Raw genomic sequence first — 25,107 nt, 5'->3', positions numbered from 1 at the left:
TCTGGTGTGCCAAATCAGGGTCGAAATGAAAATCTGCAGGATGGTAGCTCTCCAGGAACAGGACTGGTTACCACTGTGCTTGAGGTAAGTAGTTTCGCCTTTATCATTGCTTTGCCCTTTCATAGCCTCAATATGCAATCAGCAATCATGCATCTCAAAGTACCCACACCCAGACCCCAGCAGCACAGCAGCTGAAAGGCTACAATTTTGAAGAATTAATGTTACTGAAACCTGAAGAACCATGCCCAACATGGATCAACAATGCCCCTAGTGGAAGGAGGCCAATAGTGCCCTTCTGCTGTAGCCTTAAGGTCATAACTGGTAGCATATTCCGGTTTCTGACAACCCATCCATAATAGTCGCAAGCAAAGATGAAAAATAAGCAAAAATAATAATAAAAGCACCAGATTGCTTTCTCTGATTTACAGCATGCAATAGCTTCAAAAACTGCTTCACAAAGGCTTGCTCACCCATAGTTCAATACCAGCCCAAGTTTTCAAGTAGAGTACCTCAGCTTATACTCAACATTTATGCCCAGTCAAACAAAATCCTGGTGCACAGCCTTTATGGGTTCATGCAACCGTCAAAATCGGTCATAACTTTACACAAGGAGTTTGCTCTTGACTGCTTTGCAGCTTTTGTCACTTCGATCGAAAGTTGTGATTGATGCAGGATTGGGTGTCACCAGCCATTTGGAAAAAGGCAAAAGAAACGAAAGGGAAAATGCAAGCAGGAGGTGAAGGACGACTCTTAACACAAGCATAAGTCTGGACCTGTTCTAGTTTATTTTCTCCCCTTCTTGATGAGGTTGAAAAACAAACAGTTGCCAGAATTCTCAAAAAGGAAGTTGACAATTATAGAAAGATAACCACCATCACATTTTGCCGTGTGTGTACGTTTTTCTTTGAACTTGGTAGAAGCCGCAAATATTTTTAGAATTTTCTCACAATAAAACACACAATACTTTTTTTTTTTTTTTTACCCTCAACAACCCTCAGTCAACTGCTGCCTCCACAAAGCAACAGTCTGGTAGGTGCCAATCAAAAATGCCAATCAATATAGTCTTTCCCCAGCCCCTCATGAACATTCGGAAATCTGAAGGGACTTCAGTGGGCTTTAAAAACAAACAACCAAAAACAAACAAAAAAAATAAACCCAATAAAAAAACAGAAAAAAAAGTTCCTGCCAGTTGGCAATGCATGAACAGAGATGGGTGTGGCATTAGACGTTTGGAGATTTAAACAGCACGTGAAGGCTTTTTTATCCCCTCTCCACAGATCCCAGCACACCACCCTTACCCCAACTTAAGCTGGATTTGGCCCATACTTTTTTGTTGTTTTTGTTTTGTTGTTGTGTTTCTGTATTTTTGATACAGCCCCCATCCCAATCCCCTCCCCGCCCCTCCCCTCCCCTCCCCGCCCCGCCCCGCCCCGCCCAGCCCAGCCCAGCCCAGCTCCCAGCTCCCTCAGGAGACGTTGGTGATTGGCTTGTACTTCTTGAGGCGAGTCCATTGGCCTGTGGAATAGTTCATCTCGAACACGGTGTCCACGAGCATGGTGGTGCTTCCCGTCCCGTCTGCTTTGGGCAGGATCTCCGTGTGCTCGCTCAGCTTGATCTGGATGATGTCACCCTGTTCTGGGCACGGGTTCTCTGTGGGGGGGGGCAGACAAAGGCAGGACGGCCCGGACAGGTCAGACACGAAATACAGAGCCAAAGGCCGTGTGCATTTCAGAATGTTGTAGGGGCTGGGGAGGCGGAGTTGGGGGAGGGGGATCGGGAGGAGGAGCCGCACTCCACCCGGCCAATGGGCAAACAAGTCAGTACACCACAACACACAACTCATGTAGACTGCAAGGTGGGAGGAACCAGGCAGAAGCCACAGGACAGCGATACTTCTACAATCTGTGCTGAGACCAGTTAGTTACAAATAAACCTGAATATGCCAAAAAGGCAAATGGCATAAAATAAACAAGTGAACCAAAGTACAAGGAGGAACACTGGGGATGACATGCTCAGGATTGGGCCAATGCTATACCTCGTGATCCGGCCATGAAGCCCAGGATAAGGGCCTTCTCCGGTCGGGTGACCTTGTTCGCCGTCTTGAACATTTCTTGCGCGGCGTACATCTGTTCTCTCTGGGGAGGAAGCCGGTCACAGTGACGGTTAGTCAATTTCGGTATTCCACAAACACATTTTCCAGCTGTCCTTTGACTCCTCTCCTTCAAGGTTTAAACTTTAGTGGAAACTTTATTGACATTGCACTGTCAATTTATTGACACTGCATGAGAAAGAACAAACTTGTATCTAAGATAAGAGCTACATTTAAAGCAAAGGATCCATTTCCTTTGATAGAGGGTGGCTGAGCGTGACATCACAACGCCTGTGCGACCGCGTTCTCACCGTAAGCGAGAGGTTCTTCTTGGGCGCCGGTTGCTGGGCAACGGGCGTAGGCGTGGGCTGGGAGGTCGGGGGCTGCGTGGGCGTCTCCTGCTGCGTGGCTGTGGCGGCGGTGGGCGGGGCGCTGTTGGTGGGGGTGCTGGTGGGCGTGGTGGGCGAGGTGGGGGCGGTGGGGCTGGTGTTGCTGCTGTTGTACATGGGCGGCCTCTGTTTGAACTGGCCGGGTAGCGTGGCGCCGGGGGCCGCCGAGTCCTCGGCCTGCCGGCTGGGCTGCAGGGCCTCGCGCCCCGAACCGCCCGCGTTCGCTGAGGTCACAGAGGGGCGGGGCATGAGAGGGGAGGGAGAACATGGCAGAGAAAAATGTAACGGTTACAATATTAATAACTTTTTAAATAAACGACACCAATTCCAAATCGGTTATACTGTCATCCGCATGCACAATCTGAGAACAGCACACACTAAGCGCAAATTAAAACAGCGAACACCGCGGAACAGCGCAGTGGCGCGCGAGCGCACAGCCGGTGCACAAACGGGCGGTGACTCACCGGGCTGTGTCTCTGAGCTGGGGATGTAGGAGGACGAGGGCACCATGCTGGGCGTGGCGGGCAGGTAGCTCGTAGACGGCAGGGCGCTCTCGCTGTTCAGCGACCCCAGTTTCTGCGGACACACAAACGCACCGCCTGACAAAGCCGTAACCACGGCGACGCACGGCCAGGCGGCCAGGCTCGGGTGCGTTAAAGGGGCGGCGCGAGCCGTTGCGGCGGGTACCCGTTTACCTGTGTGGACACCAAGCCGGCGGCGTAGTCCGGCGTGGTGTTCTCCACCACCGCCTCCTCCTTGGCGGCTTTCTCGCCCGCTTCCGCGTCTGTGGACATGCAGAACTCACAGTCATGGAGAGGACAGGGACACTGACAACACTGAACATAAACACTTAAAGCCTCCCCGCACCACTGTGTAAACCTCTTCAGTTAGCTTCTGCTGCTTTCTACACCAGGAGCATTCTTTAGAGCTTCTGGGTACCAGAAGCAAACACGCCCCGACACTGCTCAGACCGCAATAATAAACACTGCCAGTGCGAAAACTATGCGGACTATTTGTGCTGATATACAAAACTATTGCTCGGCCCATAACTAAATGCAGCGGTCTTTGGTGATGTTACGAGGTATTCCGTATGTGTTCAGCACAGTGAATACGAAAGAAGTGCGTTTATCCGGCCCGTAACTACACGCAGTGGCCTTAGCCAATGTTCTGAGGTATGAGTTCAGCACGGTTAATGCAGAGGAAGTGTGCTTACCCATAGTCTTCCGCCTCCTCTTGGCTTCTCTCCCGCCTCCCACCATGTCCAGCTCAGAGATGTCCAATAACTGAAAAAAAGAAGAAGAACAGAAGAACAACTGAAAACTTCTATGTCCATAGGTTTACATAAGTTCATGGTGACATATCTAATGTCTATGTAAAGAAATGTAACATGAAAATGCTCAGAACACAGGAACATTCATTCTGACATACATTAACGAAAAGGCATCTAATGTTGCTCCAAAGAAACAAACAAGGCCTGAGGCCTTGACCCCCCCCACACTTACCTTGACTCCCCTCTCCTTGCGCATGGGCGTCCGCGCGGGGGCGATGGGGGTTCTGTTGCTGGGGGGGCTGAACATGCTGGGAGTGGTAGGACTTCGGAAAGGGGCTTTCGGGATGCCCTTGAGGGGCGCTGGGATAAAATGGAGGCAGACAGGAAGTGAGCATTCACGCAGCGAGAAGGGCACGACTTTAACCCTTTCAAACCCTCGTCAAGTTTTTCAATGGACGTGTCATCTGTAGCCTTATCAGGACCAACACAGTCTTTAAAACCACTGTACATTTTTAAAAATAATTTATTTTCTCCACTTTTTCCCCTTTTAGATTTAGAATTACTCATTGTGCCTCTCAAAAAACTGCCATACCACCCCCCCCCACCCTTGCAAGAATACTGCAGCTGTGGCATTTGTGCTCTTGTGAAGCACCCCAACTAATGGTAACATTAACCGGAGGTACACTGTCCAGACTAAATGCGCTATATCCCTGGTGTGTCCCAGCACTGCAGTCTGACAGTCTGAATCTGCCCAGATTCGAACCCGGGGTGTCTAACGTCCAGCCTGCCTTTGATGACTGAGCCAGAAAGCCCTTTAAGGTGTGAGATCACAAATATGCGATTAGAATGTTCTGAACTGAACATTCTAATGCTGATGTAACAATCAGTACTGGTAATTGAAAGCAACAGAGTTCTAGAACACCAACTTAAAATTTTGAAAATTTACAAAATAAAAAACACTCCAGAAAACTTACTCTTCAAAGGGTTAAAACTATCAAACTCTTTGAGAATACACAAGGATGAACACAGTGACACATTTCTTAAGTTCCTAGTGAGACATTTCTTGAGAAAAACAAGTTGACCACAGGTCTGTAGACCACTCAGCCTAAGCATAAAAGGCATCTGAGGTTCTGAACGCAAGGCGACAGCTGTGACTGTCGTAAACGGATCATCATACACAAACGTTTGGTTTGGGAGCCGTGCAAGAGGGCGGTCTCTGGCACAGCTCCGCTGAACTCTGATAGGCTGAGGGAGCGGGACCCACTTGTCGTGTCGATCTTCTTGACCAGGCCCCTCCCCTTGGCGTGGAAAGGCACCCCGGCAGTCTTCTTCAGCTGCTGCGCAGTTTCTGTGGCTGTGATTGGCAGGAACGCGAGGGGACAAGAAGATCAGTAAGCATCAGCTCGCCTCAGCAGCCTTCAACAGTCATTGCTTATGGGGAGCCCGCGATATCACACCACACCCATTACAAAACTCCTTCTACACAGCACATCATAGTATGGACCAGATTTTCACTTAACAGCCTAGCCCAGCTGATTGTTCTGGACTATGGCACGAAGGGAGGACGGTAGCACAGCCTAGTCCATGAATGCGTGGTCTGAGTCAGCCCTGCATGGTTAGAACATTAACTGAAATCGGGTTGGGGCTCCTGTAGATGGGCTCTCAGTAGTGGCTGCCTAAGCCATTACCCCACGTTCACACAGCGAGTGAACAGTCGACCAGTGTCGGAAGTCCATTCATTCTCTATGAAGCTGAGCGATGGCCATCACCCGTCAACAGCCAATCAGAGTTTCTGGCTTGCTATTTCTCCAACTGATGTGATACCATTTCATGCATAATACTTCCGCCCGGCTTCACTCATTGCAATGGAGGAGCAGCTAAAATCTTAAAGGATAGGCAGCGGACTATATGGTAAATATGTGGCTTGTTCTACCAAAATCAGCCATTTTGACACCAGAACACACCATTAGAGAACCGGCTAATTAACATGAGCAATTGAGAGATAGAAAGATTGCTACCAAGATCACAAGAGAGACAGAGATTACTACCGAGGTAGCTAACTAGAGAGATAGAGAGATTGACAGGTAGATAGCTGGCTACCAAGAGAGCGATATATAGCTAGCTAGTGAGCTAGCAGTAAGGAATAATAATTATCAGTGCCATGACATAACTACAGAACCTAAAGGACAGGACACCTAAAGAATGCTAGGCTGGGCAGAGGAGGATGGGTTTCCCCTCTATAGTCGGGTTTCTCCCACTAGGGAGTTCTTTTATTTATTTCTTAAAGTTCACATGCTAGCTATTTGCGGGTAAAGGTCTGATTCGACTTGATTCAGTATAAAGTGAAAACAGTACAACTCAGGGCTGCTCACTCTGCTTACAGCACGAGCGAACACCACGATCTCAGATCAAATCCAACCTGTACCGGTGGCGACTGAGGCTGGTAGCCCCAGGAGTGGTGAATATTGGCTTTGCGTCGCTTGGGGATATGGGAGGGATAGTCGGTAATATAAATTAAAAAATAATAATAATAATTAAAAGTTTGTGATGTAAACAAATAGGTCAAACAACAGGATAGAACAGAGCGGTGACAAGGAGAAAGCTCCAGAAAAGATTTCCACCACCAGTTGCTGACAATGAATGTAAATATGTGTAAAACTAAGCAAATATGTTCCAGCCATACTGATCTATATGACTGTATCTAAATCCATCAATGTACTAATAAAACTCATAAATAGTGGCTGTATCTCTGTCCGCAGGGCAGTACCCACTTTTGGCCTACAGGTCAGCCATATTCGCCTGTGGAGCTGAAATGAGTTTAGCACAATCTGGAGCCGAGGCCAGCCATGTCAGAGCTGATTGATTGCAGTTTCATTGCGTTACCCCACAACCTGACCTGTAAAGACATGCTGTCCTGACTAGATTGAGACGAGCATTGGGACTTCACAAGTGGCTTACATTACAAGCAGCCTGCCAACAGTTCCACCAAAAACGCTAGCAAGCTAAGTTGACGCAAGACAGCATTACATTTACATTTCAGGCGTCCAGCGCATGCTCTTACCCAGAGCAACTTACAATGAGTGCAAACAAAAAATAAGCCAAGATACACAAATCACCAACAACCCAAGCAGCGATTAATGAGTGTCATGGTTGGGCTATAGCACCCAGGCGATAGGTAATCCTTCATCACTAGAGTTAACATACAGAAGGGAAGGTAGAGAAAGGAACTTTTCCCTTTTTGGGATATCACAATACAAGGAGATAGAGGGGAAGATGTGGAAGAGGGGAACGGGACTCAGGGAGGAAAAGGGGGGATGACAAAGAACAGGACCAGAAATGAACAGAGAACCTGAAGTGAGTGAGTTAGCCTGCTTTCAGACCATCAGTGTAGAAGAGCAATGAGAGGCAAAGGGCTCCTCACAGCTCCGGGGCTGCTAAACGGCTACAACAACATCACTGCCAACAGCAGCAACACAGCCGTGATGAGCTTCAGCTTCAATCACTACTGAACACACTCACACTCCAATCTCTATTAGAGACACAGGCTCCCAGGCAAGGTTTCTGTCTCTGGATTTTATTGCTTTTCGCTGGTTTGTTCTGACTCTCTGAGTAATGAGTTTAATTTACCGTAGAGGAGAAAAGAAGGAAAAAACAGCTGCAAAGTACATGGCCAATCAATGTTGTCATTGGAGGGGGGGAAAAAGCAATTTGTAAGGGATACAGAAGAAAAAGTGTGCCTGGTGAGAATAGATTATAATGACTGACAATATCAGCATCCCTGGAGAAACATAAGAGAGGGATGGAAGAGGGGTAGAAGAAAGTGATGGAAGAGGGGTAAAAGAGAGGGATGGAAGAGGGGACGAAGAGAGGAATGGAAGAGGGGAAAAAGAGAGGGATGGAAGAGGGGAAGAAGAGAAGGATGGAAGAGGGACAGAAGAGGAGTAGAAGAGAGGGATGGAAGGGGGTAGAAGAATGCGGTAGAAGAGCGGGGGCAAAAGATAATGAAGGAAGAGAGGGCTGGAAGAAAGGGATGGAAGGGCAGGTTCCTACATTTCTGCAGCAGCTCGGCCCTCAGCGTGGCACTCTTGGGTTTCCTCTTGAGCTGAAAGTGCTTGACGGGGGGCGTGAGAGGCCCCACCAGCATGGTCAGGGCGTTCTTATTCAGGTACTGGCACTCCAGGGGCAGCATGGCAGAGGCCTCGCACTCGCTCACTGTGTGAAGGGGGAACACACATTAGTGTCACTTGTGTTCATGTGATGGCACAAACACTGTACACTCCAGCTCACTCAACTGCCACACACACAATACATGCTGCAGCTGCAACTCAATTACTATACACACGCGTCCAGAAATTCATTTAACATTACGATGCTTAATGTGGTCGGCGAACCTGCAGGATGATGCATGATGGGCTCTACCATTGTCTAGGAATGGGAAGGATCAGCCAGCCATAATGACTGCCTCTCATTGCCCAGCAGGCCAATTTTGTGCCCACAGGTTTGCCTGTTGAGCTACATATGAAATGTTTTCCTCCAATTCATGTCTGTGTGAGCATGACTTGAGAACTGCAGCATGACAGGAAGTAGCGACTGGCATCATGTACTCAAGCGGCAAACACGTGCTTGTCTGCGCTCTCCTGAATTAACAGTAGAGGCAATGAGCACTGATAAAAATCCAATAAAAGAATTATAGAAATACATAATTAAAATACGCAATTGGGTAATCCAAATTTAGGAGAAAAGCAATAAAAAAATTTTTTTAATGAAAACTCTGGAAGCACCTACAGAGCATGACTCCTGACCTCTCACCCGTGAACCACACTACCGTTGAGGAGTGAAGCGATTAATAGTAACATATTAACATAATAGTAAAACCTAGTGAGGCTTCACGTCATCCATAACAGACTTTCTTTGGACCAAACAATACTTCTGTCCAGGGCAAAGCAGCAGGAGTAGATCAAATCAGCCAATTACAGGGTTAATAAAACCCTTGTTCTCCCAACACCTCCTGTAGCCAGAAAAGGCACCTTTCTCTCGAAGCTCGCCGAGGATGTCCTGGACGTTTGGGTTCTGCTCCTCAAGGTCCAGGTTAAGGGATCCAGTCTCAGGGAAGGACTTAAGAATGTCAGCCACCATGAGGACCCAGGGTTCAGAGTCCAGTGTGGCCAGCTGGATGATCTCTGAGAGAGCCTCCTTCATCTGTGGAGACACGGGTCACATGAGAATGTCAGCTCGCAAACGCTTAAGGATAACAATCTAAGCAGATTGTGAATATTATTTTTTAGATCTCTTCCGTTTTGAATTAATTCAAAATACCGTACTAATATATAACTTATAATAAATGGACGCAAATCCACCAACGTTCATTGTCAATAAAGGGAAATAATATGTTAGCTATCAGCTATTCGCCTAGCAACTACCACTCACAGACAGAGCAGAGAAAAAGAGGGCGGTAACTCCAGCCTTGCCGCCCGAGTAACAAATCGGGACAAATGTCAATAGAACGCACACTTATCAGTTCATATCCACGTATTGTAGCAGAACAAGCGAATAGGCGACCAAAATATGTTCAGTGAAATTTTAAAAAGTATTACCGACCCAAAGCACAACTAGTAACTATGAGTACAATGAAAGTCAGACACCGTTCGCTGGGTAGTCAAGTTTGAAAAGGCTGAGATCTCACTCAGTCACTGTCACACCTACCATCCCGAAAGCATTCGTTCGTTCAGTACGTTACTTTAGCAAAGCTAGATCCTAACTAGTTAGTTACGTCGTTTTTACTAGCTACCAAAAGCGACATGTGTGTTCTGTTATAAGAGCCAACATTGTATTTTTGACAATGATACTTTTACGAAAAGAGAACATGTAGTTACCAAACTGTCTGGCACAGCTATTTTCCTATAGCTAGTTAGTAAGCATGCAGTGCATTAACACCGAACCCAAAATCAAAGCTAGTTCGCTAACTAGCCAAGTAGCTAGCAAGCAAACCCCAAAAATGTTAACACGACAGCGTTTGTATTTCTATGTCAAGCAAAAGGGAATACGTTGCTTGTTAGTTCGCTGTTGCGTTACAGTATCATAACAGCTAGTTAGTTTGCAAACTGCGGAGTGTGTGGATGTCAACGTACTTCCCGCTCAGCTAGCCAGATGTAGCAACCTGGCTAACGTTAGCAACCTTTCGTACGCTGACTCTCTCTTAGCAACTCATAGACTAACCTCATCCACAGTCCGCCTTGGGAGATGCAGCATCCCAAGCAAGAGTTTTAACTTCACGGGAGGCGACAAACTCGAAAAACACAGGCGTATGTTGTCGATGACAGAAACTGTAAGCAGCGAAGCAATGCTAGAAGGTGCCCACAACTCGTCCGTTGATCCCAGCTTGTTATGGAGCCACAGGCCGGTGTCACTGTCCCTCATCGACGCCATTTTGGAAAAAGAAGTGATTTGTGTTCAGGCATTTTAAAAGACTACATAGGAGAATACAACACACCAGCCAGGACCCCCATGATCCTCCTGCAACCATGCACTTCAGCAGCGGTATTGAATGCAGGATGGCCACCAGGCGGACAACAGTATATCGATATACATTTGAGGTATAAACTACGTAACTGTATAAAAATAAGTATAGTAAGTTTGTAAGTATAACGTAAGTATTGAAGTTATAAAATACGCTAAGCCCTTTTAAGTGCTTTGGTGTTAAGTAGCCAGCTAACTAGCCCGTTGGCTAACTTTATAGCCAGGCTCTGATGATGAACTTCTCGCTGGTCAGATGCTAATTTTAGTAAAAATGTTAACAGAAATGATAACGTTTTCTTTCAGGTTTTGACTTGGCGACATTATTAGAAATGTATACAGTATACTCCTGTTAACTGGAGTGTCACTGGTTTAGCTGACTGTATAATTATAACTGGTTAACGTCAGCTATAAAAGCGAGGCTATAGCAATATTTACTTAATAATCTAATCGAGCGTGCTAGCTAGAATCAGACTAGAAAATACAACTATTTTCTAGCCTACTAGAGTGGGGTGTGACCACAGTAGGTGGGTGTGACCACGGAAGACTCCCAGTTTGTCGAGTCACATAGGAGCAGCCGATTCGTTACGTAAGACGCCTGTCAAAATCCAGCAACAGAAGGCAGGGGTAGGCGGTGACCAGCGGTGTTTTGTTCTCAAGACATTTGGTAAATTAAAATTTCAGTTCATTTAATGAATCCATTGACGATAAGTATCAGTATAAATTTATTTAGACAAAACGAATATTCATGTTTACCTGGCTAGCTAATCAAACATTTGTGAGAATGAATAGTCCTTGCACCATCTGTATGCTAGCGCTAGTTATCTCGCTGTGTGCGTTTTTCATTTTGCATCTGGCTTTATTTTTTGTTTTTTCTTTAACATTAGTCCACCTAACGGTAAAAAAATCTGTGACGTTAGGTCACTATTTGATGAAAATCTAAACAATATGTTAGTAGGCTAGCTATTCAACGCTACCAATTTTAAACAGCTTAATTGGGGTCAACGCGCTACCACTAGCTAGCTTTTTAACGTTCGCTATTTGCACCATGTATTTGGAGGCTGGGATAGCTTTTTAGTTGTAATGTCGACGTGCAATATATGTTTGTATAATTATAAATATATTATATTTTACAAGTCGTTTCCTATCTTTGTATTTGTATTCTTTAACAGGTGACAAGATGAGGGCGACGAGTTTTCTCCATTCTATGCTCACTGCAGCGGTGATGCTGCTGTTGATGGTTGAGCTTCTGTGCTTTAGGCCCATTGATGCCAACCAGGAGTCGGGGACAGTCATTCCGGCTGAAAGTATGTGTTAAGCATTGTTTTTTTAGTAGGCACTGGGCAGGGACAATTGGCCTATTAGCTGCATTCTTAGTGTCAGCAGTTACCAGAAATGCCATACAACCTACCTGCTGATTGTGAAACATGGATAATACGCCAGTAGGTTGTTATATTGACATTTTTTAATGCAGGGCATGTACACCCATTAGACGAAGCTGTGTTTTCAGTAAAGTATATTATTCAGCTTTTTCCTTTGTGCATATAGTCATCTATTATTAACTCTTACTTCATTACAGACTGTTCTTTCAATAGTAAAATGGAGTTTTCCTGCGTTCTAGTCAGAATAAATAGATTGTATAACTAACTGTTAAATTATTGTTTATTGATTTGGTTATGGTAATTATGCTCTCTTGTTGTGCCTATACGCTGTCCTCTCTCAGGCCGACCTTGTGTCGATTGCCATGCTTTTGAGTTCATGCAGAGGGCTCTGCAAGATCTGAAGAAGACTGCATTCAACCTAGACTCACGAGTAAGCATGACATTCGGTCCGCATTTTTATTCAAATCTGAAAATAAAAAACAAAATGGGTATTTACTTGTCACTGATTACATCTTGCTTCAACCAAAACTCACCCACTCAAAACTGACCAGCAGGGTCCCAGTAAGTCAGGGTTCCCTCACTTGCAGGATCTGACTGAAATTGATGTAAAGTTCTTTCTTATAACATCAAATCCTGTGGATTAACGTGTGGTTTGATGTGCACATAGATTAATGAATAGGGAAAAGTTATTTCTGTTTAGTTAGAATTTTAGGAGCCTGTGTGAACATGTGGAGATGTTTTAAGGTGGAAACAGAGGTGGAGACATGGCAGGATTGCTACAGATTTAGAATTCAGACACTTGGCAAATGTGTTTTTCCAAAGTGACTTTCAGAAAGTGTATTTAACATTACCATCGAAACTAAAGATCGGTGAAGTTACAGTGAAATCGGTGTCATCGTAGAGTGCCAAGGATCAATGCTGAGGACCTTTTTCCCTGTTGTTAACCTAACCTTTCCTTCATGACTTCCAGACTGAGAGCCTGGTACTGAGGGCAGAGAAGAGGGCACTGTGTGACTGCGTTCCAGCCAATGCTCTCAGCTGAGTGGTCAGTCCCAACTGAGCACCGCTTCATCTGGACCTGTAACACTCATTCTCCCGCTCCTCAGTTCAAAATAGAGTCACACACATCCGAACCCTGCAGCCTTTTGTCAGTGACCATCCCTCCACTTTTTTTGAGCCTGAAGTTACCAGAATTTGGCACACATTAAAAACAAATTTTTTGCTCTTTCATTCAAGGGCTGTCAAGTTGTCCCAGTCTTCTGAAATGGGTCAAATCTGAATACATAGCAAAATCAGCATTGGAGGATTTGAAAATGTAGTGTTGCCATTTTGAGGCAGGGTTTCTTTTCTGGACCAAAAATACTGGAGTTACAAATGACACCACAGAGTTCAGTTTGAGCCTTCACTAGACCCCTCTACTCCCTTCATACAGAAGCTAGTATCATACAAGGGTTAGCAAGCATGTATATGTTTATGAAGTCAAAGATAAGCTCCATATGTAGTTAATTTATACATTAATGTTGATTAATGGCATATTATTTGCACCATAGTGTTTGCACTTTAGATTAGTTAAATGCGCAGTGGAAAGTTTTAAAATAGGAATAAATTAATGGTATTGTAAGTTGAAAATACGGACTGATAACACTTTTTGTGGAAAAGTTTGCGTTGTATTTGTGGTGTGAAGTGCCAGGCCTTTTAGAACTGAAATGTTTTAGTTTTTTTGGTATATCCAGTTATTTTGCACAAATGGTACACATATGGGGAACATGCCTGTGGACGCACATCATAGACTAGTGTAGGTTCTACAAAACTCAGAAAAAGTAATATTTCTGTCAAACATTAACTGTTGAGGTGCATTATGAAAGCTCTTAATAGAAGGAATGGTGATTGTTTAGTGCTCTGCTTTTGCACGCACACAAGCTCAAGGGTTTTCCACAGAGAAGGCTGTTTATTGTGCAGATTTATAGAAAGGCAGGTACTCCGGTAGAGCTAGGGAGAAAATATGTAGCTTTCAAACAAAGAAGTTTAGGAAAATCAGCATTTGTGGCATTGATATTGTGTTGTTATTACTTGTGAAAAACTGTCTTTATTTTCTACTGTACGTTGATGTTTGTCAAATAATTACAGTTCATGTCCTCTGTAAGTTATTCCATATTAAAACATTCACTTATGTTTAATTGTGGCTGATCTTTGTTGGCTTGCTGTTTAAGTAACTATGTTCAACAGTAAGGGACAAATAAATGTTTTGAATTGTACCACCCCCCAAGGAATGCCACCACTGGAATTATGGTTCTTGTACAGTCCCACAAACCACAGCTTCTCAGACTCCATTGGGCAGAAATGAAAAAACCTGTGGGTAAGAGATGTGGAGCAGTAACTTATAATGTACAGAATTAAAAATAAATGGTGTGACAAGAACTATAAACCAACATCTTGGTTGAAAAATAATTACATTGCTGTGTCCACCACAGGTTGACTCATTTGCTGCCCAACTTCCTCTTATTTAACAGACTCATGGATCATGTACAGGGAGCTCTATAACGTTTGGGATGAAGACATTTTTATTTTTGATGTGGCTTTGTACTCCACAATTGTACATTTATAATCAAACAGTTCACATGTGGTTAACGTGCACACTCCCAGCTTTTATTAAAGGGTATTTTTTGTACATTTTGGTTTCACCTTGGTGAAATTACAGTGCTTTTTATACATAGCCTCTGCGCCATAATGTTTGGGACAGGTATAAGAGAGCTTTCAGTATCTATTCTTGATTCTAGGCATTTGATTGCCTTTGAAGTCAGTTATTGGTGTCTGTCAACATGAGGACCAGAGATGTGCCAATGAAAGTCAAGGAAACTTACGAGGTTGAGACATAAGAAAAAGCCTACAGAAAACAGGATGAATTCAAACAGGATTGAATTACCTGTTGAAGTTTAACCAAATGCCTCCAAACTCATTGGGCAGCACTTCATCTTACAGAAAGACAATGATACTGCTAAAGCAACAAAGGAGTTTTTCAAAGCTCACTGTATATGAATACATACAGTAGACAAAGAATTGTGTAAATATCTTGAAAAATAACAGTGAAGTGCCCTTACAAATGAAATCCTTCAACTTTTTTTTGTAAAATCAGTATTAGTTATGTTGCATTCAACCCGATACAGGACATGAACGTAGAAATGCCATCTCCAAATAGATGAAAACAAATGACACTGATATTTAAACTTTTATTTGCTATCATCTCTGCTACATCCTTATGTTATCATTTATCATTACCCAGAGCAACACATGCAGTAGCACCCCTTCAAAATATGTGCGTGTTATTTATGCACAAGGCTGGATATTTTATGCAAACAGCTTGTGTTTACAGGGATAAACCAACAGTGCCTCCCAAACAGTAACAATTTCCTGATGACAGCACTGCACTGCCACACTGAATTTTGTTCCAGTGCAGAATTCAGAGGCCTGTGATAGGTGCATAACACCCACAAGCATTGTAAGGTCTGTTCGTTGTTTGCAAATTATATGTTGTGTGAAAGTTCTGTCAGTACAGCAGCGTGATTGGGCACTGTGTTTTAGTTCGAGTTTGTGCCACAAGGGGGTGCACTGACACAGTGCTTAGGGTACGGTCTGTCGCATCGATGCAGTATTTCCCGCGGCTTAAAATAATGTTCTGCAGAGCTAGCAGGTTGGGGGAATAAATAGGAAGGCAAATAAACAGACGCACAAATGATGGCGCCTTGTTGGTTGCCGAAGACGATAGTTATTCCCCATCCATCCCCCTTAATTACTCCATTACGTCTTCTGAACATTTTTAAGGGTACACAACTGGATTTTTGGATTCGCTGAATATAAGTGATACGTGGGCATGTTTTGAAGTGCCACAATGCTGTAGCACAAACCAACCATTGCAAACTGACAATGATTAAGCTAGGCTGATGCATATGAACAATATCTCTTTTTGTAACATATTTGTAATCCAATATGTTTTTATTTTCTGCTCGTGTGGGTTAAGCCCAGTCATAGTTTTAGGCCCATGAAATGGCTGCAGAATCCTCCGTTGGTTTGGAAGAACATGGGACTGCTGCCCAAACACTACATTTGACTCTGCAGTCCTCAGCGTGGGCGGTAACTCAGGCTATGGCGAATTGAAATCTATTGCAGTTTCTTTTTAGCACTGGATGATTAAATACGGAAATTAATTGTCTTTATGATTTAAGAAAATGTGTGGAAATTCTATTTTTAAACATTTTATGCAAAAAAGGAGTGAGTAAGCGTGACACATTATTTTGTGCACAATTACACATTATTAATTAGTTGGTATATACAAAGGGCAGTACAGGTCAAAGTACCTTGCTCAATGGTATAAGAGCAGAGCTATGCCTTGGTATAGAACCAGCAAAATCAGCTCTCTTTGGTTTCAGGCCAAGATTTTTTAAGCGCTAGTACCGAGTCACACCAACCACTTGTGCCACGCAAAAGCAGTGACTTGCTTTTAATGTGCAAACACAGTAAGCAAATGAGTATTTGCCTGAATGGATTTGTGTTAACCACAAGTCTGAGGCACAGGATAGGGGGCTGCTGTCCACTGCCCTCCACCCCTTGGCTCACTATTCAGGGCTTACGTCAGCCAGCAGCCTGAGTCATGGCTGCACAACACTGTTCCTCAGGTATGCCCATGTAAGGGTGAATTTTGGCTGTTTCTAGCCAAAATTCTATTGATGTACAGGATTGGGGTCGTAAAGATCAGAAGGCTGTTAAACACAGGTGAAAAGACAACCAACCCGAAATCTGCTCCAGGATAGCGGGTTCGAGTCAGTGTTCAGATTAGCCCTTGTGCTATTTCATATAAATAACAGGGGTCATAGTCTGGGATATTTACATAGTTTCACTAACCAGATGGAGTATCCTTAGTTAGGGCTCCCTGGGATCGGTTAGAATCAGTACCCCGGACAAACATAATTTTCCAGGTTAAAGTCGCTTCTTCATGGCGCAAAAACATTATTTGCAAGATTCCCGGATGAGTAGCACCTTTACCTGCCAGGATAGAAGGTCTTTGTGTCAGTGAACAATTAGATGAATGCCTGGCAGCGGTAGATAGTCTTGCTTTCCAGGGTACAAGTCTTGCCACCCACTATTTCAGCGCACTTCATTCAATACTCGTATATGTAAACCCATATTCGCACACACATCCACATTACAGATTTATGGAGTCAGATAAGTCAGGTTTTTTCCTTGCAAACCTGTCTAAATAAACTTGTTTTCCTCCCTGTGACCATGGCTAAATCCTTACAGTTTGGTGACCCTGATGTGATTGGCAAGATACCAATTTTAAGCCCTTACAACCACTTCAGTAAGTGTTCTTTTGAACAGTGTATGAGGAAAGCAGACAGCCAAGCTTTTTTTAAAAATGAAGCCAAAAAGACTAATTGCAGCATGATGTCTTTCACTCAGAAATGATCTTAAATTTTATTCAATACAAGTCACTCCAAAGAAGTTAGATCACTTTCCAGAGAAGTGTGATCCAACTTTTCGGGGAAAGTTAGATCACACTTATCCTGAAAAAATAAGAATAAGAATAAAACATTTAAATAAATTTTCACTTAAAAACAAGTGCAATAATGTTGCTGCCACAGTCTTTTTCTTTGTTACCTAATGTACATATTCTCTTCTATTTTATATATTCTATTATATATTTTGTTTATATTTAAATTACTTATTTATAACATGCCATATTATTTAGCTTTGTCGTGTTTGTTAGCTTATTTTCATTGTATTGTAAATGCATTTATACCAACGGATTGCCGCAAACTAAATTTCAAACTAAATTTGTACCTGTGCAATGACAATAAAAGGAATCTGTCTGTCTGTCTGTCTATCTATCTAATCTAATCTAATCTAATCTAATCTAAATAAAGTTAGGCAACCAAATGTGGCCAGTATGCCTTCTATATGGCAAGAGAGTCTAGCAGCATGTGGAATTCTGGTGGTGAAACAGGACACCACTCCTCCTTGAGCAAGTAAATCGACTCATGCTTGGCTAATGCTGTTGGAAATTCTGCATCGGACGCTGATCCAAAATATCCCTTAAATGCTATTTGCGTTTAGATATGGCATCTGAGAAGGCTGCATGGATCAGTCAGTTAACAAGGTAAAATATATTAAGAAACTAAAAGGGAAACTCACACAACATGCTTTGGCACACTAAATCATTTTTCTTTTATCAGAAAAACAGTTTGTGCAGTCCAAAACATTTGGGAACCTTCACTGACATGGCAATTACCTGGAATGCATTTTATTTTTATTCCTATCATCAGCCTAAGGGTGGTGATTGTTCCCATGTCCAAAGCTTTATGACCCTAGATGTCATGGTCCTGTTTTCCTGTCTGTGTTTCCCCTGTTGGGCCGCCAGATGGCGGCACTTCTGTTTTGTGTCCTGCTCCCCCCCCCTGTTAATTGTATGATTGTTTCATTGTCTCGTTATCCCATTATTGTTCCCACCTGTGTCTTATCCCCTCCTTCTGGTTTGATTGTTTTTTGAGTTCACCTGTGTCTTGTTACCCCTGTCTATTTAAGTTCTCTGTTCGCTTGACTCGGGTGCTGGTTCCTTGTGTTTGTTCCCGACTAGCGTTTGTTGAGACCCATTGTACCTGCCTGCGTTTGTTATCCGTTTGTGTTTTGTTCCTGACCCGTATGTATTTTCTGGTGTTTCTTTTATGTGTTTGCCTGTGTTCCACCTGCCTGTACCCTGCCTGTGTTCTGTTCTGTGTTTTGTTCTTAAGAATGTTTTGAGTTTGTTGTTTTGCCCTTTGTGGCCTTGCCTGTTCCCTGTTTGTGTTTGCCTTTTTTGTGTGAGTAAAATCCTTGTTAATTTTCCCTTTTTGAGTTTCGTGTTTTTTTTCCCCCCCACTCTGCGCCTGGGTCCCAGGACCTGTACTGTCACACTAGAAGTGAACTGATATAGCAGTTACATTATTTCACAGACATTCTCTAATGTTAGGTTTGTGGTAAGCAAATTAAAGCTTTCAAAGCATTAGATTAATCATGTTAAGGCCCTTTAAGAAGCAGCCTCAGTCCCACACATTACAATAAAAACCATCTGTCTGTATTGTGTCAAACAGCTGCATTTGTTCAGCATTTTGAAAACTGGCTGGCAGCACTAAAACAAATATATTATATTGTCATGTTGAATGCCCTAGTCAGTCCCACTTAAACTGACTTCACAAGATGTTTAACAATCTATGTTGAGACAATAAAATGTGCTAATATTTTAATTTAGTTTATGTTTGGCAACTGGCCTGGCTATTATAAGACATAATAAGAGAAAGAATATTTATTGTAGTTAGGCCAATTGCATTATCATCTGTTTAATTTTTCTTGGGTTCATATGTATCACGGTCTAATTAACACTGGATATTTTATTAACTTGGAAAGTGTATTTCATATGGTAAGCAATCTGTGAACGCTAATGAAAGAGTGAGTATATGAGTATATTCAGAGTGTGGCCTATTTTTTTTAAAAATGGTTGCGTTTATACCACTTTTTCTTTCTGCGCGGCACAATTTTTCCACCAGCCCGGGAAATAATTTTTCAGGTTGCCTCCAAAAGGACCTTAAATGGTATTCGATTTTTATTCCCTGGAAAATCTCCCGTATCAAGTGTTGTGTGTAAAACTTCTATAAATGGCGCTGTAAAAATTGAAATACGTTGCATGATGATTGGTTGTTGACTTAAATGATATAATTAAGGCTGGAGGGATAGAATGACAAAATTACCTTTCAAGTTAGTAAATGTTTGACTCCAAATCACTTTTCAAGTAACTGATTTCTATTCATATACAGGTAAGTTTTGAGTACATTTCTAAAGTTTCTTATATTCTGAGATTCGTTTGATAGGCCTCTCATATCTCCCAATTTGCGATCAGATCACGCTATTATTAATTAACATACGGATATGTGATATTTCAGTTTTTTATTTTTTATACATTTTCAAAAAGTTCTAAAAACCTTTTTTCGCTTTGTCATTATGGGATATTCTGTATAGATTGATTACAATAAAAATGAATTTAATCAATTTTAGAATAAGGCTGTAACGTAACAAAGTGTAGGCTATATACTGTAGTGAAGGAGTCTGAATACTTTCCGAAGGCACTGTAAGTTTACCCCCTCCCCTCACCCATAATAGTTCCACATTCAAAAATACCGGTATACAATGTAGCGTATCACTCATTTTTAACGGTTAAAGTACAAAAATAAAAAATAAAATGAAAATAAAATACTGCGATATAAAACGTAACATTTTAATTATATTAAGTGGCGAGTCTGGGCTCGTGGAATGGCCAGATTGGGACCACCACAGACTGAATCAATACGAAGTCAGAACAGGGGATCTGTTATTCAATTTAAAGATAGCCTACTTATAACAAATTCGCATAAATCGCCTACCATAATTATTTTGATGGCCAGTGACATTTCAAAAGGAGACACACAATGATTATATCTATACTTTTGTTTTCTTTTAATAAAATGTGTTTTTAAAGGCACAAGTTCTGAAAAAAAGTGTCGAGATAAGGCGCAGCTCCCCAGCAATATTTAATTTCTTAGGGTGTTGTAACAATAGCCTACAACGTCCTAAAAAGTTTACTCTCAACCCAAGGCTATCTCAAATCCTACATAAGGTTAGTCATGTTTTTGCGCGTTTTTGCGACAGCAATAACACAGCACGAAGTGTCTGGGGGCTGTGACTTCACGAAACCATATTTACATGAACTGAAATTCTGCACTTTCATCACACAGTGGCTGTGTCCCAATACCTGCCTTGGAAGGTAGCATTGCCACTATTGCAGGCAATGAGGCAGCTGACTTCGTATTGGGACAGCCAGTGAATTATTTAATCTCCCAGGCAACCCCCAAATATGTAGCGCTCCGAGACTGGTAGCCTACTGTTGGCTGTTCTATTTTTACCCATGATTACTGCTAAATGATCCTGAATGGCGGATTTATGAAAATAAAGAAGCAATTTGTCGGTGGAGACGGTGATGCACGCCACTCATAAATAATAAATGTAGATGATAATGCATTGTATATACATCTATATTTTTTTGCAGGGCCTCTATGATTTACTCATTAGTGGCCGAGCTATGAATAGGCTATAGCCCTTGATAATGAAATATTCACTGCTTTCCAGGGTTAGAGGGTTTCATTAAAAAAAGATTCCAAAAAGGATGGAAGATGAAAAGAAAGACAAAATTTCAGTACAGCAGCTCCTCAACGAGCAAGAATGTTGATAAGGGTCGTCATGACCGCTCTTCCTTCCTATGGCGTGCTGCTGGCACTGCACCCAACTCGTAGCATTTCACATGGCTTATGCGAGTCACTGACACCCATCACCCAGTGCGATTGTTGTGCCTTCTGCATGTACACAACCCGCTCAGAGTGCTGGGCCTGCGCCGGAGGACACAGTGGAAGACACAATGGTTCCTGAGAAAGGGAGACAGGGAACAAAGAGCACTGCTCCAACATCGGCCCAAAATGGATCCCTGTGGTACCCCACATGTAAGGTCAAACCGGTCCCTGTCCATGCCACCAATAACTAATTATTACAACTGCTCCTCTGCTGCCTGCCTTGCCTTTTTTGGTGTACTGTTTATTTTATTAATTATTCAGTTTATGTTCGACTGGCTGGCTCTCATTGATTTTCTAGCACATTCTATTCTATTTCCTATATTGAGGCCTTTTTATTTTGATGCATAGCTAGTTTGTTACCCAATGTTATTACATCACATTTCTAATATTGACTAAATTTTATTTATTGTTCTGTTAGTTTTGAATATTGTTTTTGTACTGCCAACAGTCATGCTAACAACAAAGTTAAAAATATACGCCCCCAGCCAAAAGAGACTGGGTCAATTCCATTTCATTTCTAGCAGAACATGTCGGAAATTTTTTAATTCATGAAATTAATTTGAATTAATTTCCAAACTTGATTGATTTGAAATGGAACCGACCCCAGTCCTGCCATGCACTGATTGGCTAATGCCTAGCTGTTCCCTTTTGTTTTTTCTCAATGTCCACAGAGTGACAATGCCTAGCTTTCTGCTAGGTAGGGGTGGAATGTGGCAGCACTGTGGACCCCAGGATAGCAAAGATGAAACTAATAAGCTCAGAAGAAGAAAAAGAAAGTCAATGGGTGTAAAATAACATTAGTGTTGAGCAGAACTCTAGAGAACATTGATTTCAAATGGAGATGGCCTTTACGGCAACAAAACATTTTTTGTTCTTGTTGCTGAGAGGTATTCTCCTATTTTCCAGGTAATTGGGAAAGTTCATTTAGGGAACTCAGAGTAAAATGCAAAGTCAGACAGGGCTGGTCATTCACAGTAAAATACATAGGACACAAAAAGAGAAATAATAGTGGAATAACTGCCCATCAGCAAATATAAAAAAAAAACATCCTGGAATTGGCTGGTGGACCCTGTATCTAAAAGACTGAGATTCCACTGCCAGAGTGTGTAGGCTTTTCATTCTAACTCTGGAAAATCTTGGACCCCTAAAGGCAAGTTAACCTAAATATCTGGCAGTTCCATTGATTTTTTATACTACACATTTGTGATGCAGAAACGTGTTAATCAACCAAAATGCAAAAGAACTCAAGAAAGGATCTTAGGGTGGTTTCTAACCAAACTGGTGAACACAATTATCCCAACTCACAATAGAAAACAATATGTCCGCTCTCAGAGGCAGAAAGGAAATTTCATCAGGAAGACCCAGAAGGCTGTGCCTTTATAAGTGGCCAAACAAAGGAAAGTGGCAACACCTGAGTTCACTGCTAATCAGCATCAGGTGAGCATGCCTACGTGTGAGGGTGCTGCTGTCCAGGGTTCTGTAGGCCTCCCTGGCGGGCTCATGTAATTCTTTTTGGAGATTTATTTCTCCAGAAAGAGTCCGGCACTTACACACAACAAAGTGAACAAGCCCGAACCGAAGAAAACCAGAGGCGGTCTCTACATTTTATAAGCAAAACTGTTTTACTAATAAGCATACAGGGAAATGTAACAAAGTAAATGATCCAGTTGTATAGCATGAATACTGAATGAGCACACATCAACCTCTCACTACCATCAACGTTACATAAACAAGCTCTAAATCAAAAATAATTACTTAGTCAATATATAACAGTTGCTTTCATAGTCCCAGGCAGCATGGCATCAGAAGTGGTTTCTCCATGGTAGGATGGCTGAGCGGGGGAGGGGGGCTGGGCCTTCCAAAAAATAAATAAACATGTTCGGTAACATACCCTTGCACCATTAGTGGGAGTTCTCCATTTAAAAGCTAGATTAATGAATTAAATGAGCAGGGAAACATGCCTTCTGAGGTATGGAATGGCCATTCACCTCCTGAACAGACAAATCAGTGAGTTGCGAGTCAGGCACCACGCTTAACAGGTAGCCACAGCATTTTCTCATTCATTTCTCAGAGGTCACAGAAATGAGCACTAACAAATGTAGCTGGGGGAAAAGGAGGTCTGCTACTGGTTTGTGGAGGAATGCAGAGAGAGAGAACAAGCGAGAGAGAGAAAGAAAGGGATATTGACTTGCACACTTCCATTATTTTGCTATATTTGTTCTCTAGCCTGGAGTCCGAGGTTCTCATGGTCCACCAGGTTGAGAAATCCCAAGTGACACACTTGATCCCCCTTCATTCTGTCCCTGATTAATGTGCCCAAAAGGAGGCCATATAATGCTGGGTCTCTTTCACTGCGCAGGGCACCGAAGACAGACAGACACAATTGCATACATGCGCACACACTCATACCTGTGCATACACACACATTAGCACACACACACACACACACACAGACACAGACACACACACAAACACACAGACACACAGAGACACACACAGACACACAGACACACACACGCACACACACACAAACACACAGAGGGTCCCATTCACCCCCCTCACCCCATACCCAGGGGGTCTTTTCTCTCTCAGTTCATTCACAACAGTCGCTCTCTCCATCAAGCACTTCCATTCATTCCATTTCTGTCACCTGATGCTGCTCCTCAAAATTTCTGCATGCAACCGAAAACAACGCCCTGCCACCCTTCCTCTCACCTGGCAGAGGGGGCCCTTTTTCGAGTGTGGAGCATCCCCCGATTTCAGCTCTTTGCATTGCCAAATGGCCTGGGCCAGAGACCAAGCAAGTAAAATCTATGGCTGTGATCTTCCAGCACTCACTGTGGCAGCAGCGAGACGGAAGGACAATGACACAGATGACCCACAGTGACCTTCGCTGGGGTCCTGGGATGCAGAGCCTATAGAGGAGATAATGTGAAAGGTCTGCTGGCCAATAATGCAGCCTGGATGGGGGGTGGTGTGTGGGGGGGTGGGTTGGGAAGGAGTTGCAGCACTGATGTTGAGTGGTGGTGAGAGCTTTGGGAGGGGTGGGAGGAGTGAATATTGAGTGATGGTTGGGGGTGGGGCTGGGGGGATATTGGGTGGGGGGGGGGGGGGGTTGAGCATAGCCATGGGTAGACAAGGATGAATGAATGAGGAATGAGTAGTCCATGGGTAGTCAAGCAAGAACATCAGCGGAATATCAGACGCAGTGTCGTCTTCCTGAGCCTTAGAGTAGCCACCCCAAGTCCCCCAACCCCCCCAAGCCCCCGCCCTCCCCAACCCCCCCGCCCGCCAGCTCCAACCAAGCAGCACGCAGCAAGCATCGAAGTGCCTGGAGGCTCAAAACCACAAAGTTCCACTCACCACAGATCACCTTTTTAACATATATTCAAATGGGTATTTGGGGACAAATCAAGGACAAATAGATGTGCTCTGTGCCACTGGACAACCACATAAAATATCTCTGTGAGAATGCTTTGACATATTGTTTGTGTCTGAATACGGCACCCCACCCCCATGGCACCCCAAGTCCTATGATTCAGTTCAGGCAACCAACAGAAAAAAATGCATTAAAAAATGTATTAAAAAAACAAAGCAAAAAATAAAATAAAAACATGTTTAGCTCTTGGATAAACCCCCACATATGAACCAAAGGCCTGGTACTATAAGTAACTGATACTTATGAACTCGCACAATCAAATTCAAATAAGGAGTTTGTCAAACATCGTGCTTGCACGATGTTTAACGATTTAAATGTTGATAAAAGAAAACTATAAATGCCGAATATGAAATTAAGTATCAAGACTGCAGTACGCCACATTTATCACACACACAAAAATAAAGGAAGTCACAACTAAGTGCAGACTTTCAAAACTAAATAGTACATCTCTTTTTTTATTCGCAACTGAGCGCGCACCTTTACATCTTCAGCGTTGCGACGAATGCTGCGTAGATGTAAACTGCGCATGCCCGCTGGCACAACCCATCTGCTTGGACCAGCCGCAGGTGCTGATGCTGTGAAATGAGAACTGAGCATCAACCCCATCTAGTAGATGCCGCA

The 25,107-nt window shown here is 43.1% G+C and overlaps 2 protein-coding genes across 4 annotated transcripts; one reads left to right on the top strand and one right to left on the bottom strand.

Moving 5' to 3' along the window:
* Positions 1–762: 762 nt before the first annotated feature.
* Positions 763–10,174, bottom strand: nelfa (negative elongation factor complex member A). Its single transcript, XM_064343741.1, has 11 exons — positions 9,965–10,174; positions 8,776–8,947; positions 7,799–7,960; positions 5,013–5,102; positions 3,981–4,108; positions 3,692–3,761; positions 3,174–3,262; positions 2,943–3,054; positions 2,401–2,702; positions 2,036–2,135; positions 763–1,650 (listed from the first exon to the last, which is right to left on the bottom strand). The coding sequence occupies exons 1-11, from the start codon at positions 10,172–10,174 to the stop codon at positions 1,466–1,468; spliced, it is 1,620 nt and encodes a 539-aa protein (XP_064199811.1). The 3' UTR covers positions 763–1,465.
* A 30-nt stretch (positions 10,175–10,204) lies between these two features.
* Positions 10,205–13,820, top strand: nicol1 (NELL2 interacting cell ontogeny regulator 1). 3 transcript variants are annotated; one of them, XM_064343745.1, is made up of 4 exons: positions 10,205–10,341; positions 11,434–11,568; positions 11,985–12,073; positions 12,614–13,820. In XM_064343745.1, exons 2-4 carry the CDS (start codon positions 11,442–11,444, stop codon positions 12,683–12,685), a joined length of 288 nt encoding a protein of 95 aa, XP_064199815.1. In that variant the 5' UTR covers positions 10,205–10,341; positions 11,434–11,441; the 3' UTR covers positions 12,686–13,820. The 3 variants fall into 3 exon arrangements, with proteins under 3 accessions (XP_064199815.1, XP_064199813.1, XP_064199812.1); XM_064343743.1 differs by lacking the exon at positions 10,205–10,341 and adding an exon at positions 10,495–10,928; XM_064343742.1 differs by lacking the exon at positions 10,205–10,341 and adding an exon at positions 11,031–11,067.
* The last annotated feature ends 11,287 nt before the right edge of the window (positions 13,821–25,107 follow it).

The sequence above is a fragment of the Anguilla rostrata genome, chromosome 7, assembly GCF_018555375.3.
Source record: "Anguilla rostrata isolate EN2019 chromosome 7, ASM1855537v3, whole genome shotgun sequence".
Taxonomy (NCBI): domain Eukaryota; kingdom Metazoa; phylum Chordata; class Actinopteri; order Anguilliformes; family Anguillidae; genus Anguilla; species Anguilla rostrata.
This window is presented reverse-complemented; position numbering and strand designations above follow the sequence as displayed.